This window comes from Loxodonta africana, chromosome 1 (genome assembly GCF_030014295.1).
Source record: "Loxodonta africana isolate mLoxAfr1 chromosome 1, mLoxAfr1.hap2, whole genome shotgun sequence".
NCBI lineage: Eukaryota > Metazoa > Chordata > Mammalia > Proboscidea > Elephantidae > Loxodonta > Loxodonta africana.
In genome coordinates this window covers 21,655,788-21,674,240 of record NC_087342.1, presented here as the reverse complement: position 1 = coordinate 21,674,240, position 18,453 = coordinate 21,655,788, and the positions used below count along the sequence as shown (strand labels likewise).

Below are 18,453 nucleotides of genomic sequence, written 5' to 3'. Positions count from 1 at the left end.
GGCTTAGGAAACTCTTGTAGTCAATGCAACGATAACTTCAGCCCAGCTCGAGAGGAAGATAATTGACGCACTTTCAAGTGGTGAAGTATGAGTTAATACCACTCGACTGCAATTCTCAAAATTCATTATGCCAAGAAGCTGGATTCGTTGATCAGATTTAGCATTCTGTGTACCTGCTATGCCTTTCCATGCTTCCACACCTTTGTCAAGCTATTCGCTAGAGTATCTGCCCCAGTTTTCTCCCAGCTAACTCTTCTAAGAAAAACTCTTCTAGCTCCTAGCTAATCCTCCACACACACACACAAAAAAAAAAAATCCTCCACACAAAGCCCTGCTCAAATCTTACCTGAACTCCCTAAGTTCCTAGCAACCCCAGGAAGAATGAATTGTTCTGGTCTCTGTGTTTCCCTGTTATAGCACTGATCAAGTTACATTACAGCTGTCAGGTCTCTCCTGCTAGTCAGGCAGTTCTCAGGAGAAAATGGCTATCATACAGTAAGTTCTCAACAAATATTTATGTAATCGCACTGATTCTACTTCTCCCAATAACACTGGAGTAAGATAATGTAAGCATCCTCTTGGAGCTATGGTACTCAGAAGCTCTACAAACCCAGGTTTCCATGACAACCAAACAGCTAGGAAAAGACGAGTGCGGTGATGCTCGCCGAGCTTGTGAAGCCCGCTGCCTGATTTTCATTAGGCTCCCTCTGGTTTCTCCAGTCCCTGTTCAGTGAGACCAGGATGGCTTTCCAAGACAAATTTGCATATTGTTATTCCACATCTGTTGCTCCAAGTCCCTGTATCTGCTGTGGCTGGATTGCCTCCAGGGATGAGTAATGAGGTCATTAACTCAGGTGTCTCTTGAGCCCAGCTCAGTGATGACTAAAAGGTAAAGCACTATAGGCCAGATACTCTCAGCGCTATTTCTAGCAGCCACCCATGGAGCCCAGCAATGGAGTGTGCAAATTCAATTCAATGTAAGTACAATTGCGTACCAAGATTTGCACTAATACCTGCATCAGACTTGCTAGAAAAGAACTGCAGCAGGGGTGCCTCTTGGCTTAGGTAGGGTAAGCTCTCTCTGTGGGGCATGATTTGGAGGTAGAGTAGATGCGGGAATATCTTATTCTACTCCCGCCAACACCTCTGTCTTCTAATTTTTAAAAGCATGCATTTGATCAGCTAAGTCTTTAATTCAGTAAAACGATGAACTTCAATGCAGCTGAAGAAGATGATTTGGAAATGGCAATAAATTCTCCTTTCATTCCTGCCAAACCCCTTCCCCAAATTGGCTTTCTGTTATAAAATGATCCCACAATTATTCACTGCCATAAGGAAGCTGGCTGGTCAGTGTGAGATTTACTCAATGAGATGGTGTTACTACTTGATCTAGAGTCGGGACACCTGAGGCTAAGGTCTAGGCCCGCATATACCAGGCGAGCTGTAGCAGTCACTTCACTGGCCCAGTTGCCTCTGTCGCTTCCTCTTAGGGTGAAGGCAGGATATAGCAATTCTATGTACATGATTTTACAGTTGGCCGTGCCCCAGGCAAGCTCATACATAAAGGATGTGGAAGCCTACTTCAAACTGTAAAGTGCTGTATCAATATTGATTTTTGAGGACTTATGATTTAAACTGCAAAGGTGAAGTCCTAGGAAATTGGCCTGTTTTGGGTAGTGTTACAGAGTCCTGGTAGTGCAGTGGTTAAGAGCTTGGCTGCTAACCAAAAGGTCAGCAGTTTGAATCTACCAGCTGCTCCTTGGAAACCCTATTGGGCAGTTCTACTCTGTCCTATAGGGTTGCTATGAGTTGGAATCAACGGGACAGCAACAATATTTTTGTGTGTGTGTAGCATTACAATACACCTGACGGGTTGGGTGAGATCAACTTTTATTAACAAATACTAGCTGCTAGTAGAATTAGTGTCTGTCCTCTTATTCCTTTTCTTCTTTTTAAAGAAATCTCTTTCGACACTGCCACCAAGTCTGAAGTTCCCACATCAGTCACTATTTTGAACAAAGGAATTTAGAGATTTTGTTAAGTTGCAGAATCTGCAAATCCCATTAAGTTGATACACACGTAATCCAGATGGGTTTTAAAATAAATATTAAGCAAATTACAAGTGGGAAAAAAAAAAGGGAATACCTAGCTTTGGAAGGAGAGCCTTCCTAAGCAAGAAAGGAAAATATAAACATATTTGACTATGCACAATTTTTAATGTTTGGCAAAACTCAAGGTCAAGAAACAAATGATACACTAAAAAATAAAACTCTTACACATATATGACGGTTATAAACAGGCAGTTAATAGAAAAGAAAATTGAAAATCCTTATTAGATATAGGAAAACGTGTCTATGAGTCAGAATCAAAACGACAGCAACAGGTTTGGTTTTTTGGTTACTCCTCAGGGAAATATAGATTAAAACCACAACAAGGCACATTAAATATTAATGTATAATCCTGAATCCTGATGAAGACTTGAGTATTCTCATAGGTTGCTGACAGGAGTAGGAAATTTTTCATTCTAGGAAAATAATACATCATCATCTATTAATATTCAAGGTACATATATTCTTTGATTCAACAACTTGGCTTTTGGTTGCTATGCAAAAAAAAAAAAAAAATGCAAGCACCTTGTCATGGATTGAATTGTGTCCTTCCAAAAATGTGTGTATCAACTCGGTTAGGCCATGATTCCCAGTATTGTAAGGTTTTCCTCCATTATGTGATTGTAATTTTATTTTGAGGAGATTAGGGTGGGATTGTAACACCACCCTTACTCAGGTCACCTCCCTGATCCAAGGTAAAGGCAATTTCCCTGGGGTGTGGCCTGCACCACCTTTTATCTCTCAAGAGATAAAAGGAAAGGGAAGCAAACAGAGAGCTGGGGACCTCATACCACCAAGAAAGCAGCACCAGGAGCAGAGCACGTTTGGACATGGGGTACCTGTGTCTGAGAAGCTCCTCAACCAGGGGAAGACTGAGGACAAGGACCTTCCACCTGAGTCGACAGAGAGAGAAAGCCTTCCCCTGGAGCCGACACCCTGAATTTGGACTTGTAACCTTCTGGACTGCGAGAAAATAAATTTCTCTCTGTTAAAGCCATTCACTTGTGGTATTTCTGTTATGGCAGCACTAGATGACTAAGACACACCTATATGTAAGGACACACCTATCCTGTAGTTACATTTAAGGCAACATTGTAGTAGAAAAATTGGGGCAGAAAACCTTTAGTGTCCATAAATAAGAGAATGGTTGAGTAAATTATGATACACCATGGAATATCATACTATTTATTTTAGACACGATCTAGAATTATTTATTTACTTACAAGATGGTCATTGTATATATTACACAGTAAGAAATGCAAGTTCCAGATTAATGCGTATAGTAAGATCCTATTTTAGTAAAACAAATTCATAAATACATCTCTATATAAACTTGTGGAAAACTCAGTGGCGTAGTGGTTAAGAGCTACAGCTGCTAACCAAAAGGTTGGCAGTTCAAATCCACCAGGAGCTCCTTGGAAACTGTATAGGGCAGTTCTACCCTGTCTTATAGGGTCCCTATGAGTCAGAATAGACTCAACAGCAACAGGTTTTTGTTGTTGTGTTGTTGTTATATATAAACTTGTATCTGTATGCACATCTAAAAGACGAAAAAAGTGGAAAAAATATGCTCAGCTGATGATGACACGAATAAATAAATACATGTGTTTATTTGGGATCTTAACGTTTAGATTTACCCTTTTGTGGATTCCCCCCTGACAACAGCTCGTAAGCCTATGCATAACAATCATCTCTGAAGAGATGCTTAAAAACCCACGTTCCATGGTTGAGAGCTTGGCTGCTAACCAGAAGGTCGGCAGTTTGAATCCACCAGCTGCTCCTTGGAAACCCTATGGGACAGTTCTACTCTGTCCTACAAGGTCACTTTGAGTTGGAATTGACTTGATGGCAACAGGTTTGCTTTTTTTGTTTTATGTTGATTCAGTAGGTCAGGAGCTCAGGAATCTGCACTTTAAACAAGAAGTTCAGGTAATTCTCTTGCAGAAACACAGAAATGTGGAGTGTAGAATCAAGTCTAATTTTTCTGCAACCTTCTCCTGAGTCTCACGGGAGGAGTTTACAGTCCCCAGAGTCATGCAGTGAGTCAATGCGGTTAGGAACACTTCCAGCGGCTGTTCCCAAGTCACTTCCTTATTCAAGTTCTAAGGATCCTCCTTTCGACATCTGTGAACCCTCCCATCTTTCCACCACCCACTTTTCCCACTGCAGAAATAATAATAAAAATAGCAATAGCAACATCAACAATAACAAGAACTAGCATTTGATGAGTGCCTGCTATGTGCCAGATATATAAAAACCCATTGCCGTTGAGTCCATCATGATTCACAGCTACGCTCTAAGACAGAGTAGAACTGCCCCATAGGATTTCCAAGACTGTATTTCTTTTAATCTTTACCAAAGCAAACTGCCACATCTTTCTCCAATGGAGCAGCTGGTGGTTCCAACCATCGACCTTTCAGTTAGCAGCTGAGCACTTCACCACTGCACCTCCAAGGCTCCAGGTTTATAGGTGCTTCAAAGTCATTGTATCATTTAATCCTTTCATCTGTAACGTTGGACCCCCAAAACACACACACACAGAACAAGTAAGGAAATAGGTTTAGTATATACAGTGTACATGTTACAGATGAGGTAGCTAATGATTGAAGTACCAAGTAACACAAATAGTGGTAAGAAGGAAATTTAAACCTTGATTAGATAAGCTCTCTTCATCAAAAGGCTCATAGTATTTTACCTCAGAATACTTACATGATTTGTAATTACATATTTGAGTGATTGTGTAATAGGTATCTTCCCAGTGCTCATAGGGAGAGGGACTCTATTTGCTGGTGCTTGACTTAAGCCAGATAGCTAATGAGTGGCTTACACGTATTTTCGATGCCTAGCAAGGCGCTCTGAACACAATATGCGTTCAATAAATCTTTATTGACTGAATGAATGCCTGTCAGCCTGATTCAAAGTGCATGCTTTTAATCACCACGCGTAACTGATTACATAGCAGCAATGTAAATATGACAATGGCTAAGGAAATTATGAGGAATCCACTCTCTGAAATATTGTGAAAACATTATAATAATGTTATGAACACAAGACAACAAGGAAGACTGTTTATGTTACGTGGTGTTGATTATATTACAATCATAGGATTTTTTTTTCTATTTTCCCAGAATTTTTGAAATATGGCTAATTTAACTGTATTAACTTAATTAATCTAATTTTATAATTAGAAAACAAAATTTTTTAAAAATGAATTGCTTGTGGACAAATAGCTGGAAAATGGCTGAAAGATTTAAAATTAAATATTCAAATTCTAAAGTTAATGCTCTCAGTTTCTCTAATGTCACCCAAGGAGACATAGCACGGTGGTCATATTAAAAAGAAACATGAAAATTAAAGAATTAAATTAGATATTCTATTTAAAACAACCCACTAACCCACTGCCATCGAGTCGATTCCGATTGGTAGTTCAAATCCACCAGGCGCTCCTTGGAAACTCTGTGGGGCAGTTCTACACTGTCCTATAGGTTCACTATGAGTCAGAATTATGAGTAATTTAAAACAAAGATTTCTCAAAATCCAGAAACTAGAAATTCTATTTGGGGACTTTATCAAATGATAAAGGAATACCAGATGCCATTTGCCTTCAGCTAGCAAGGCCAGGAATACACCTTCACTGTCCTACCTCACAAGTATGTAAACTCTCCAGCCCTATGTTATAATTTAGTTCTCAGGGACCCTCTATCACCAAGAAAGAAGAGCTTGGAGTGCAACACATCTTTTGGATTTGGGGCCCCTGAGCTGAGAAACCCTAGACCCAGGAGAAGCTTGATGACAAGGACCTTACCCCAGAGCCAACAGAGAGAGAAAGCCTTCTCCGGGAGCTGGCACCCTGAATTTGGACTTCTAGCCTCCTAGACTGTGAGATAATAAATTTCTGTTTGTTAAAGCCATTCACTAGTGGTATTTCTGTTGTAGCAATGCTAGATAACTAGCACAGAATTAGGGACACTACTATCTGTTTCCTACTGCAGTAGGGCAAAATGTATCAGATCCTTTACTGCCCTGGTGTCTGTTTTAATGCTTTTGTTTAGGTGCCTACAGTTCACCAGGAGGACAGAGTTCTTCACCTTTACTTGGCAGCCAAACAGAAAGAAATTGCCACCATCAAAGGAAGTTTGCTAGCTACTGTTAATATTTTTATGATTTAAATTAGTTCATGAAGAAATGTTTTTAAATGTGCACTCAGACACTCATGAATAAAAAGCAAAAGCAAATAAGCCAACAAACAAAAAAAAACCAAAGCCCTTCTAGTCCTTATTTTCTAAACAGATGTATTTCCATTCATCTACCTTTTCAATTTTAGGGCCTGATTTCAGGCCCTATAAATACATATTGCCTTTCTCTCATTTCTCTTTAAACTCTTCAAAACTCAAAATTTGCATGATCTACAACCGTGCAAAGGAGCCCTGGTGGCACAGTGGTTAAGAGCTTGGCTGCTAACAAAAAGCTTGGCAGTTGGAATCCACCAGCGGCTCTTGGAAACCCTGTAGGGGCAGTTCCACTCTGTCCTATAGTGTTGCAATGAGTCAGAATCTATCACTACTGGTTTGTTTTTTTTTTTTTTGGTTTAGGTAAAACCATATAAAAAGCCAATATTAGTGAAATTACTGGGCTGAGGGCTGGGGACCATGGTCACAGGGAACATCTAGCTCAATTGGCATAACATAGTTTATAAAGAAAATGTTCTACACTCTACTTTGGTGAGTAGCAATTGGGGTCTTAAAAGCTTGTGAGCAGCCATCTAAGATACTACACTGGTCTCACCCCAACTGGAGCAAAGGAGAATGAAGAAAACCAAAGACACAAGGGCAAAACTAGTCCAAAGGACTAATGGGTCACAAGAACCACAGCCTCCACCAGACTGAGTCTAGCACAACTAAATGGTGCCTGACTGCTCTAACAGGGATCACAATATAGGGTCCCATACAGAGCTGGAGAAAAATGTAAAACAAAATTCTAACTCACACACACATGAAAAAAAAGGCCAGATTTCCTGGTCTGACAGATGCTGGAGAAACCCCGAGAGTATGGCCCCCAGACACTCTTTTAGCTCAGTAATGAAGTCACTCCTGAGGTTCACCCTTCAGGCAAAGATTAGACAGGCCCACAAAACAAAAGGAGACTAAATGGGCACACCAGCCCAGGGGCAAGGATGAGAAGGCAGGCAGGGACAGAAAAGATGATAATGGGAATACAAGGTCAAAAAGGGGAGAGTGTTAACATATGGTGGGTTGACAACCAATGCCACAAAACAGTATGTGTATTAGTTGTTTAATGAGAAACTAATTTTCTCTGTAAACCTTCATCTAAAGTACAATAAAAAAAGGTCAATATTAGAAATAATATTCATTGAATGACTGAAATAAATTAGGAATTAAAGGCCTCTTTCAGTTAGATTTGTATTACATACCCCATGTCTACCTTACTGACATGTACCCAGATTTTACTATGCTGATACCCAGAATCATCTATTCCCTGACAGGTATGTTTCATTTTCATCCTCATCTATGGTGGTACCTTGGAAAGGGCTGTATGCTAAGACAGCATTGCGTATGCAGTAAAATTTCATTTTATGAGGAACTGTGAGTCCTGTCTGTGTCAGGAACCCACTTTATGACCTTGAATAACCTTCCCATATATTAGTTTCCTCTTCTAGAAGAATGAAGAGGTTTGAAACTAGATGGTTTCAACAATTCAATAGAGTTTCAGGCTGACACAATGGGCATCATTCCCAGAATCTAAAAAGCTAATTCTACAAGCCAACTTTTCAAAATATACAACAAATGGAGTGAGACATTCTTTTGGGGTTGCTTCATGATTCAGTCTGATGAATCTTAAGCAAAGTTGCAGAACATTTTCTAAAGAGCAGGGACTTTGGCAAGCTGTGACATAAGTAATACTCAGCTAAATTCTATTTCAGAACGTGTTTTTTTTTTTATAAGACTGGCAAAAGAGAAACATTTTAAATGGCTAGAAGATGAACAATGATGGAAGGAGGGGGGAAAGATTATGGACTATGAATTACTATCACCAATAGAAAAGTTTGCATTACAAAGGAGTCTAGGAATTAGCAGGGCTGCCTAAGAGGGGCTTGAGGACTGAAGGGAAGTATGAAGGTCTTAAAACCAAGTACTAATCAATGCTGTGCTTGCATGGAAAATAGATGGATCATCTGTCCCTGTGTTGTTGTTAGGTGCCGTCGAGTCAGTTCCGACTCATAGCGGCCCTATGCACAACAAAACGAAACACTGCCCGCTCGTGAGCCATCCTTACAATCGTTGTTATTCTTGAGCTCATTGCGTCGCAGCCACTGTGTCAATCCACCTCGTTGAGGGTCTTCCTCTTTTCCGCTGACCCTGTACTCTGCCAAGCATGATGTCCTTCTCCTGGGAGTAATCCCTTCTGACGACACGTCCAAAATATGTAAGATACAGTCTCGTCATCCTTGCCTCTAAGGAGCATTCTGGCCACATTTCTTCCAGGACAGATTTGTTTGTTCTTTTGGCAGTCTATGGTATATTCAATATTCTTCGCCAGCACCACAATTCAAAGGCATTAACTCTTCTTCAGTCTTGCTTATTCATTGTCCAGCTTTCACATGCATATGATGTGATTGAAAATATCATGGCTTGGGTCAGGCGCACCTTAGTCTTCAAGGTGATGTCTTTGCTCTTCAATACCTTGAAGAGGTCCTTTGTGGCAGATTTACCCAATGCAATGAGTCTTTTGATTTCTTGACTGCTGCTTCCATAAGTGTTGATTGTGGATCCAAGTAAAATGAAATCCTTGACAACTTCAATTTTTTCTCCATTTATCATGATATTGCTCATTGGTCCAGTTGTCAGGATTTTTGTTTTCTTTATGTTGAGGTGTAATCCATACTGAAGGCTGTGTGTGGTCTTTGATCTTCATTAGTAAGTGCTTCAAGTCCTCTTTACTTTCAGCAAGCAAGGTTGTGTCATCTGCATAACGCAGGTTGTTAACGAGTCTTCCTCCAATCCTGATGCCCCATTCTTCTTCATATAGTCCAGCTTCTCGGATTATTTGTTCAGCATACAGATTAAATAGGTATGGTGAAAGAATACAACCGTGACGCACATTTTTCCTGACTTTGAACCAATCAGTATTCCCTTGTTCTGTCCCAACAACTGCCTCTTGATCTATGTAAAGGTTCCTCATGAGCACAATTAAGTGTTCTGGAATTTCCATTCTTAGCACTGTTATCCATAGTTTGCTATGATCCACACAGTCGAATGCCTTTGCATAGTCAATGAAACACAGGTAAACATCCTTCTGGTAGTCTCTGCTTTCAGCCAGGATCCATCTGACATCAGCAAAGATATCCCCGGTTCCACATCCTCTTCTGAAACCAGCCTGAATTTCTGGCAGTTCCCTGTCAATATACTGCTGCAGCCACTTTTGAATGATCTTCAGCAAAATTTTGCTTGCATGTGATATTGATGATATTGTCCTATAATTTCCACATTCAGTTGGATCACCTTTCTTGGGAATAGGCATAAATATGGATCTCTTCCAGTCAGTTGGCCAGGTAGCTGTCTTCCATATTTCTTGGCATAGATGAGTGAGCACCTCCAGCACTGCATCAGTTTGTTGAAAAATCTCAATTGATATTCCATCAATTCCTGGAGCCTTGTTTTTCACCCATGTCTTCAGAGCAGCTTGGACTTCTTCCTTCAGTACCGTCGGCTCCTGATCATATGCCACCTCCTGAAATGGTTGAATATCGACTAATTCTTTTTGGTGTAATGACTCTGTGTATTCCTTCCATCTTCTTTTGATGCTTCCTGCATCGTTTAATATTTTCCCCATGGAATCCTTCACTATTGCAACTCGAGGCTTGAATTTTTTCTTCAGTTCTTTCAGCTCGAGAAACGCCAAGTGTGTTCTTCTCTTTTGGTTTTCCATCTCCAGCTCTTTGCACATGTCATTATAATACTTTACTTTGTGTTCTCGAGAGGCCCTTTGAAATCTTTTGTTCAGTTCTTTTACTTCATGAATTCTTCCTTTTGCTTTAGCTGCTTGACGCTCAAGAGCAAGTTTCAGAGTCTCCTCTGACAACCATCTTGGTCTTTCTTTCTTTCCTGTCTTTTCAGTGACCTCTTGCTTTCTTCATGGATGATGTCCTTGATGTCATTCCACAGCTCGTCTCGTCTTCAGTCACTAGTGTTGAATGCATCAAATCTATTCTTCAGATGGTCTCTAAATTCAGGTGGGATATACTCAAGGTCATATTTTGGCTCTCGTGGACTTGCTCTGGTTTTTTTCAGTTTCAGCTTGAACTTGCATATGAGCAATTGATGGTCTGTTCCACAGTCGGCCTCTGGCCTTGTTCTGACTGATGATATTGAGCTTTTCCATTGTCTCTTTCCACTGATGTAGTCAATTTGATTTCTGTGTGTTCCATCTGGCGAGGTCCATGTGTATAGTCACCGTTTATGTTGGTGAAAGTAGGTATTTGCAATGAAGAAGTCGTTGGTCTTGCAAAATTCTATCATTCGATCTCCGGCATTGTTCCTATCACCAAGGCCATATTTTTCAACTACTGGTCCTTCTTTGTTTCCAACTTTTGTATTCCAATCGCCATTAATTATCGACACATCTTGATTGCATGTTTGATCAATTTCAGACTGTAGCAGCTGATAAAAATCTTTTTTTTTTTTTTACATCATCTAGCAAAAACTAAATTGGAGCCCACAATGTTCAGAACACTTCGAAACAAGGGAAAATAGCATATCTTGCAACGTGAAATAACATGGATTAAAGTACTGAGTTAAATGAACTCAAAGGGGTTTTGAGGCATAAGAGAACACATGGGCACTGCCACCTCCCTGTTGGCCCAACCAGCTGGTCCTTTGGGGCATATTGATATGGACACTGATATAGAGAGGATCTCTCTTTTCATCTGAGATCATGGGCACTGAAGAGAATGTATACCTGAGACTGCTGTGGCCATCTTTGCCACCACAGAGAGCATGAAGACCACACACAATAAATATTATTTCTCAAACCATAATTACTAGAAAAGTGATCACACCTTGGATGTCCTGGCAGTGTCAAATTGCTACAAACATTTCTAAAAGTTTACTCTTAAGTTCTTTAGTACTTATGTTATTGCAGACAGATACTTCTCAGACTAGCACTGGCCAACAAACCGTACTTTAGGTAACACTGCTGTAAAGCAAAGTTAAGAGATAGGGAGACAGGTTGCTAATGATAGTTTGAGAACTTGGATCCAGCCATGTTCAAAGTAAAAACAACCATGAATTTTCTCATATTAGTTGCTCTGCTTTGGTCTAGTTGGATTTCTGCTAATGCAAATGGAAGAAGTCTTGACTAATACACAGGGTTGGGATGGTGTTCCTCCATCCTCCGAACCCCCTGGTTGGCATTATTAATCCATCATATTCTTTCCCATCACACTCAGGCACAGTTTCAGAGTCTTTCTAAACACAGTATTCAATGCAACCTTCAGTCAATAACCAGAGTTTGAAAAGACATTGAAATTGACCTGTTATTCCTAAAGCCCCCCTCCTGAGAGTTCACATTTAGTAAGCCCTCGCTGTTGGCTTTGATGTGACTCAAGTTTGACAAAGGAGATCATTGCTTTTAGTGGAAATTTTCCTAGGTTTTGCTTCTTGTGCAGCCAGAAGCTAAATAAAATCCAACAGTGATTTCAAATCTTACCTGTCTCAAATCGTACACACTTAAGATAATAGAGATAACAGACAAGATGATGACGGCCACCGAGTACTCTATGTAACCTTGAGACAGCCACAAAGTTAGGGTAAAGGCTTGGAACACATAGAATGGATTTAAGACCTGCAGATACAAAAATTGCATTTGAGTTACTTGTATGAACCTAAGTAGCAGTTAAGATGATGTCATTTCTTTATAGAGCGTCAGTGTTTTTCTCATTTTTTACAATATAAAATAACCTCTTATATTTAAGAAATTCACCTAGAACTCCATTAATTTGGTTGGAGACAATGTCAAGCCCAAAGAATGTGATAAGGTGGAAGCAAACTTATTTTAAACACTCAGAGCCATGCCCACAAATTGATAATTTTTAGGTGCTTTGGATTAAAAAAAGTATTTTATCAATAACAAAATTCCCACAATTTATCTTTTTAAAGTGATTCACCCAGAATTGGGGAGAAATGTGATTTAGTCTTTTTTTTTGGTCAATTTAGAAGAATTTAATTGTAGGCTTCTTTTGGCATGTAATCACACACTGCCAATTTAATCAAGTTGTGCAATGAAAATGAAAAATTCTACTTTCATCAGGTCATTTAAAAATAACATATTCTTCCTGTCCCAGGTCTTATAGCAAGCTCCTCTGTGAGTCAGTCAGGGCAGCGTGGCCCTTCCCTTGAACATGGAGAGATACCAAAGTGAAATAAATGTCTTGAGCAAGGAAGGCTGCAGTAAAAATTGTGGGCAGACTGTATTCTTAGCTCCAACCCTGGTCATCCACGCATGCATTTTTTGGTTTCTTGAGAATATCTTCAACTTTTTAGATTCCCTCAACTTTCCCCATTTAAGAGCTGCTGACTCCATTATTAATAATTATAGTAAAGAGGGCAAACCCACAGAAGCTAGAGAACGGTCTTGTGATGTACACGCTTAGCATGAATTTAAGAGCCCATCTGAGCAAAGCAAGGGTTTTATTCTCAAGGAAGTGCCCTCTATGATTATGAGTTAGATAAAATAATGGCTAAAGTCAACATCGTTCCTTTTGAACCGCTGACCTTTTGGTTAGCAGCCAAACTCTTAACCACTGTGCCACCAGGGCTCCTTTCTTAGCTTTACTTTCTGTAATTCTGTAATATATTAACGAAAATGAATGGACATCATCTTAAGGGTTTCTTAAACTCTCAGATATACTTTGCACATAAAAAAATCTTGTTCCTTAATGTTTCTTGTTATTTCCATCATCACACGCTTTACTTACAAATTATAGCTCTTCTGTTTGCTTGGCATAAGATGCTCTAATTGTAGATTATGCAGCAATGATCGTACGATTTGAGTTTATATGAACCCATAGAAAATTGATAAATACTTCTTGTAGAAGAAACAACACCATCATAATTAATTTAGTTCCCTTAGTCAAGGTTATTTTGAAATCAAATATGAAGAAGTAGTTTTATTTGTTTTTTTTCTCCTAAAGGCCTAGTAAATAAGTGCTAGAAAATATAATGCTCCTTCCAAAATAAAACAAATTGACACCTGGGAGAATCTTTCGAAACTTGAAAATGTACTTGAATAAGAAGTTAAAATGGCAGCCTCTTCTCTGCTCCAAATGCAGAGCAATGGTAGATATAAAACAATAATATGGAAAATATATGCTCATACTCAAAAACCATCTTCATGGATTAGAAGTAACATAGAAACACACAGCACTGAGTAGAGACTAACATAAGCCTATGGAGCTCCAGATAAGGACTAGAAGGTGACACCAGGGATCCAATTCTATGGAGAATGGAGATAGAAAGTGGCCCACACATGGCAGGGGACAGAACCCAGACTTCTGTGCAAAGTGGGAATCATGGCAGGCTTCCCTGCTCCTGAGTAGAGGCTGAGAAAATTCACAAGTGGTTCACTGGTGGAGCGTGGAATGGAAGAGAACTGAGTTCATGGTGCAATTGGGGGCTGGACCAAACCCTAAGCTAGGTCAGGGCCTGCAAATGGACCACTCCAGAGGGACAAGAGCCCACACATCCAAAACAGGTTCTGGTTCTGAATCGGGGACACCACGGGGGCCAGCGGGAGGCAGATGCAGAGACGGCAAAGAGGGGGAGTGAATGAGCACAGGAAAACAGGGAATAGGATGGGAGAAAAAGTCCTATTTAAGGTAAATTTATGGGGGGGAGGGCCCTTTAAAACACAAGGAGAACATTGTAACTAAGGGAGATATCACACCTGAGAAGACGGAATTAACAGAGCAAGATGAAAAAAGAGCACAATAACTAAATTTAAAGTTCTCCAGAAGATTATAGAAGTAATAACATGGCCCAACCCCTATCACCACAGTTACCACCAAAAACTTCAGAGAGCTAAACAAAATAAACGAACAGGAGATTATGAAACAGGACTCCGTCCTTCACCTTGGGAAAGGATTTTAAAGAGGATTTGAATTTAAAACAAGTGGTTATTGAAAAGGGCCAGTTGGATATCCTAGAATAAAAACAATATATAAAATATATATATATATATTCATTGAAATAAAATTGATACGCTTCAGTAGACAGGAAACCAGGAAAAGCAGAGATCACAGTCAAGGAGAGGAGAAACAGATGGAGGCTGCAGGAAACACAGGTTTCATTCCCATGAAGTATTTGTGGGCTGCTTTAGATTCCCCTGATATTCAAGAAATAAAAAGTAAGGAGAAGGGATTATTTTTGTCAGAAAGGAAAGAAAATGGTTACCTGTTTAACAAGCAGCTTCCATATGGGCTGGATTTCAACCTCAATGGCATTGGGTCCACAGACTAGTCTTCTGTAGGAGATTGGTCATCCATTAGTGCCACACCTACAAGCTCACTCATAAGTGAGTACAGGCCAAACTAACCAGAAGTCTTTTCTCTACCCTTTAGGTGTCTTGCGGCTTCAATTAAAAAGTAATAGTAAATACATTTGAAGCAGAATCTTAAGCTACTAACACTTTTTTAAAATGAAAGTCAGTGCTTGCTAGAAAAAGTTGTTTTTCTGGTTAAAAGAATTTCTTAAGTACAGGATAACTCAAGGAGTCAAAGTGAAGTTGACAAGTCATTTTGAGATGAATTTTTAAGAAGATAATTAGATTATACTCTAAGAGCATCTAAAAAGATACGTATATGAAAATGTTGGTAGGCTTCTCAGGCATTCTAGATTGCTCTTGATGTTAGAGACCATGTCTATGTTGTCTTGGCATCTCCAGTACCTAGGAGAGGCCCTTAGTAAATGAACTGAATCAATACATGGAAACAAGCCAATGAAATAGAAGATAATATATAGTCTAGATGGCTAATGCCTGGTAAATCCAGACGTGTACACTATCTTAAGAAGTCCTCATATTTTTATAGTATTTTAAAATTTACAAAGTTCTTACAAAAAAAGATTCTCTCATTTAATCCTCAGAATAATCCAAAGGAAAGGGCTATTGTCCCCATTTTATCAGTGGGAGAGGTTATTCAGCATGGTCAAGTGTTTGGCTAAAGGTGCACACGTCTAACACCGACCTGACCCATTGCCGTAGAGTCGATTCCGACTCATAGTGACCCTATAGCAACAGAGTAGAACTGTTCCAGAGAGTTTCCAAAGAGTGCCTGGTGAATTTGAACTGCCAACCTTTTGGTTAGCAGCCACAGTACTTGACTACTAGGCCACCAGGGTTTCCCATCTAACATTCAGCCCACAACAACCAACCCACTGCCGACTAGTTGATTCTGACTCATAGCGACCTTGTAGGCCAGAGTAGAACTGCCGTATAGAGTTTCCAAGGAGCATCTGGTGGATTCAAACTGCCAACCTTTTGGTTAGCAGCCGTAGCACTTAACCACTATGCCACCAGGGTTTCCCATCTAGCATTAAACCAAACCAAATCCAGTGCTGTCGAGTCGATTCCGACTCATAGCGACCCTACAGTCATGATAACATAACTTGTAAGCACAGATGACAGTCACACCATCCTTATGAGTTTTCATATCACCATCTCTGTTGTAGTGAAAACTGAAGTTCAAAATCTATCAATTTATTCACGAAATAATTGCTGGGGGTGTGTTGCGTGTGAAGCCCTTTCAATTCCAGATGGTGAAGACAAGAGTGGGGTTTCTCAAGAAAGCAGGAGAAGCATGCTGATCAGCTTTTTCAAACTAACATAACCCCCTCAATTTTTACCCACTGTTTCCACTCCGATCAGCTTCCATAAAAAAATATGGGTCCCTGAAATGGAGGGAGACATGTTAATTTTCCAGATAGTTAATGCCAAGCCAGGGGATTTAGGCATGACCCACTTCCAGGAATTTGGAATTTTTAGTGAGCAGATGTATAAAGCTTGAAGAAGTTTCCTGTTGATTCTGCCACTCAACACCTCACCCAGCCTCATAAAGGGAAGGAGACCTAAGATATTTATGGATCCATAGACTATGGCACCCAACTCCTGAGATTTGGGTGTAGGCGCAGCGGTTAAGAACTATGACTGCTAACCAAAAGGTCAACAGTTTGAGTCCTTGGAAACCCTATGGGGCAGTTCTACTCTGTCTTATAGGGTCATTATGTGTTGAAATTGACTTGACGGGAATGGTTTTTGTTTTGTTTTTTTAAGTAGTATAATGAGTGGGTTGGAGCCCTCCCCTTAAAAAAAAAACAAGATTGACATGTGTTAGACACTGCTTTCTGGGGGAAAATCTCTTTTTTAGCACTGCTTGAACCTTCCTCTGTACTTTAACAACATGTATGCAAAAAAGCTCCATTTTACAAATGCAAATACAAATAAAAACTGTCTTCACGTTATTCCTCATCTGTGACCTGCCCGTTTCTTTCATTTCCTAAAGAGCATATTTCCAGATAGCCTTGGGGAAAGGGGGTGCTTGCAGGATTTAATGCCCCATTTTTTGAGGAAGTGCCCTGAGTGTTCCCAGGCAGAAGGATCCGGAGAGGAGAAGACCAAGGGGAGGAGGGCAGGAAATCCCAGAGCAGCATCTCTCCAAGGAAGTTCAGGACTAAGACTTGTTAGTAACTTCATAGGGTTTTGCTCTGAAATGAGGCATTGGTGTAAGTGATTTTATACTTTCAGTGGACCCAGACTCATAGAACTGTGGCTCTGATAAACCCAATCTGTTAAACAAATGCACAATACCTAGAATAGGCAAATGTACAGAGATCAGAGGAAGCACTGAGTTTCTGCTTATGGTAATGGACAACTTGGCTACCGATGTTGGTGAAGGTTACACAACAGACTGATAGAACTGGTATCACTGTGTACATGAAAAAAATGTTGAATTGGAAAATGTTGTGTTAGCCATATTTTTACAACAATAAAAAAGAGAACGTTGATAGTAATTGTTAATTTCACTTCAATTAAATTCCCTACGCATTGTATTTTAAAGAAAAAAAAATAAAGTTATTTTTAAGTAGTTTTTTAACTTCTAAATGAAAGCTCAGAGTTGAGACAATCTTCCTGGCTGTTGTGGTGTCCATGGGAACTCTGTATGTCAGAGTAGAACTGTACTCCATACGGTTGTTTTTTGGGGGCGGGGGGGAAGTGTGTGAGTGCGTGCTTTAGATGAAATTTTAGAGCTCAAGTTAATTTCTCATTCAAAAATTTATACCCATATTGTTTTGTGACATTAGTTGCCATCCCCACAATGTGACAGCACACTTCCCCTTTCCACCCCGGGTTCCCTGTGTCCATTTGAGCAGTTCCTGTCCCTTCCTGCCTTCTCATTCTGCTTTTGGACAGGAGTTACCCATTTGGTCTTGTGTATCTGATTGTTCCTAGTTTCTCAAAGAATGAGCCAAATGCCCTCTTCTCTCCTCTGACCACTTCTTCTCTTACTTCTTTCAGAAGAGCTGATCTGGTTACACAGTAGTTACCATTGGGCTGCTTTTTAAGAGAGGAGCTTTCAAAGTAGATGAAGGTGAAGGTATAAAAGCGGGCTTTCTTTTCTGACCTTTGCTTTCCCAAGACCTGAGGAGTAAGAGTAGGGTCTCATAGTAGCCCCAACCTCTCTCTCATTCCCACCTCCTTCTCCGTTCTTCCTTCTCTCCCTTCAGATGGACTTTTGCCATCGTGTAACTGTTGATTGAAAACCTACCCTTCCTTAATGCCTGCCACTGGATTCCTTTCCCCTGGGACTGACAAGCATGGCTTTTCCTCCATGGTGTGGCAAATGCTGAGACTAACGTTAGCCCTTCAGTGGTACACTGGGGCTGATTCTGAGCACCTTGACCCAAGTCCACGTCCAAAGATGTCACTTTGGTAGCTTGAAATCAGCCATGGTAGAAGTATTCCCACCGTGGAAATGGAAAAACTCTACAAATCAAAGTTCTTTTTATTTGTTTGTTTGGGTTTTTTCTTCCAGAGAGCTGGGTTACCAGCAAACCGATTGGTCTGGAGCTAATCGCCATGAAGGGGTGTCCGCTTCACTCTGCTACCAGAAGCAGGGTGGCCTGAGTGAAAAGGTTTGCAGAGATGCTCAACTTAAAAATTGTCCTAATAGGAAGACGAATTGTGTGCAGATGAGGGAGGTTTGGTTTTACCCTCAGGCCCTATTTTTGAAAAATGAGAGCTATACCTCAAGTGCCTATGGACCTTTCTCAGGGAG

The 18,453-nt window shown here is 40.2% G+C and overlaps 1 protein-coding gene across 1 annotated transcript in view; it reads right to left on the bottom strand.

Annotated features, from left to right (window-relative positions):
- Nucleotides 1-18,453, bottom strand: part of ATP13A5 (ATPase 13A5) — a 131,212-nt gene that overhangs the window by 90,451 nt on the left and 22,308 nt on the right. The window contains exons 6-7 of the mRNA XM_064280571.1: nucleotides 14,576-14,645; nucleotides 11,835-11,969 (exon numbers count right to left, since the gene is read on the bottom strand). Of these exons, the coding sequence (XP_064136641.1) occupies nucleotides 11,835-11,969; nucleotides 14,576-14,645 (205 nt within the window). The remainder of the gene's footprint in view (nucleotides 1-11,834; nucleotides 11,970-14,575; nucleotides 14,646-18,453) is intronic.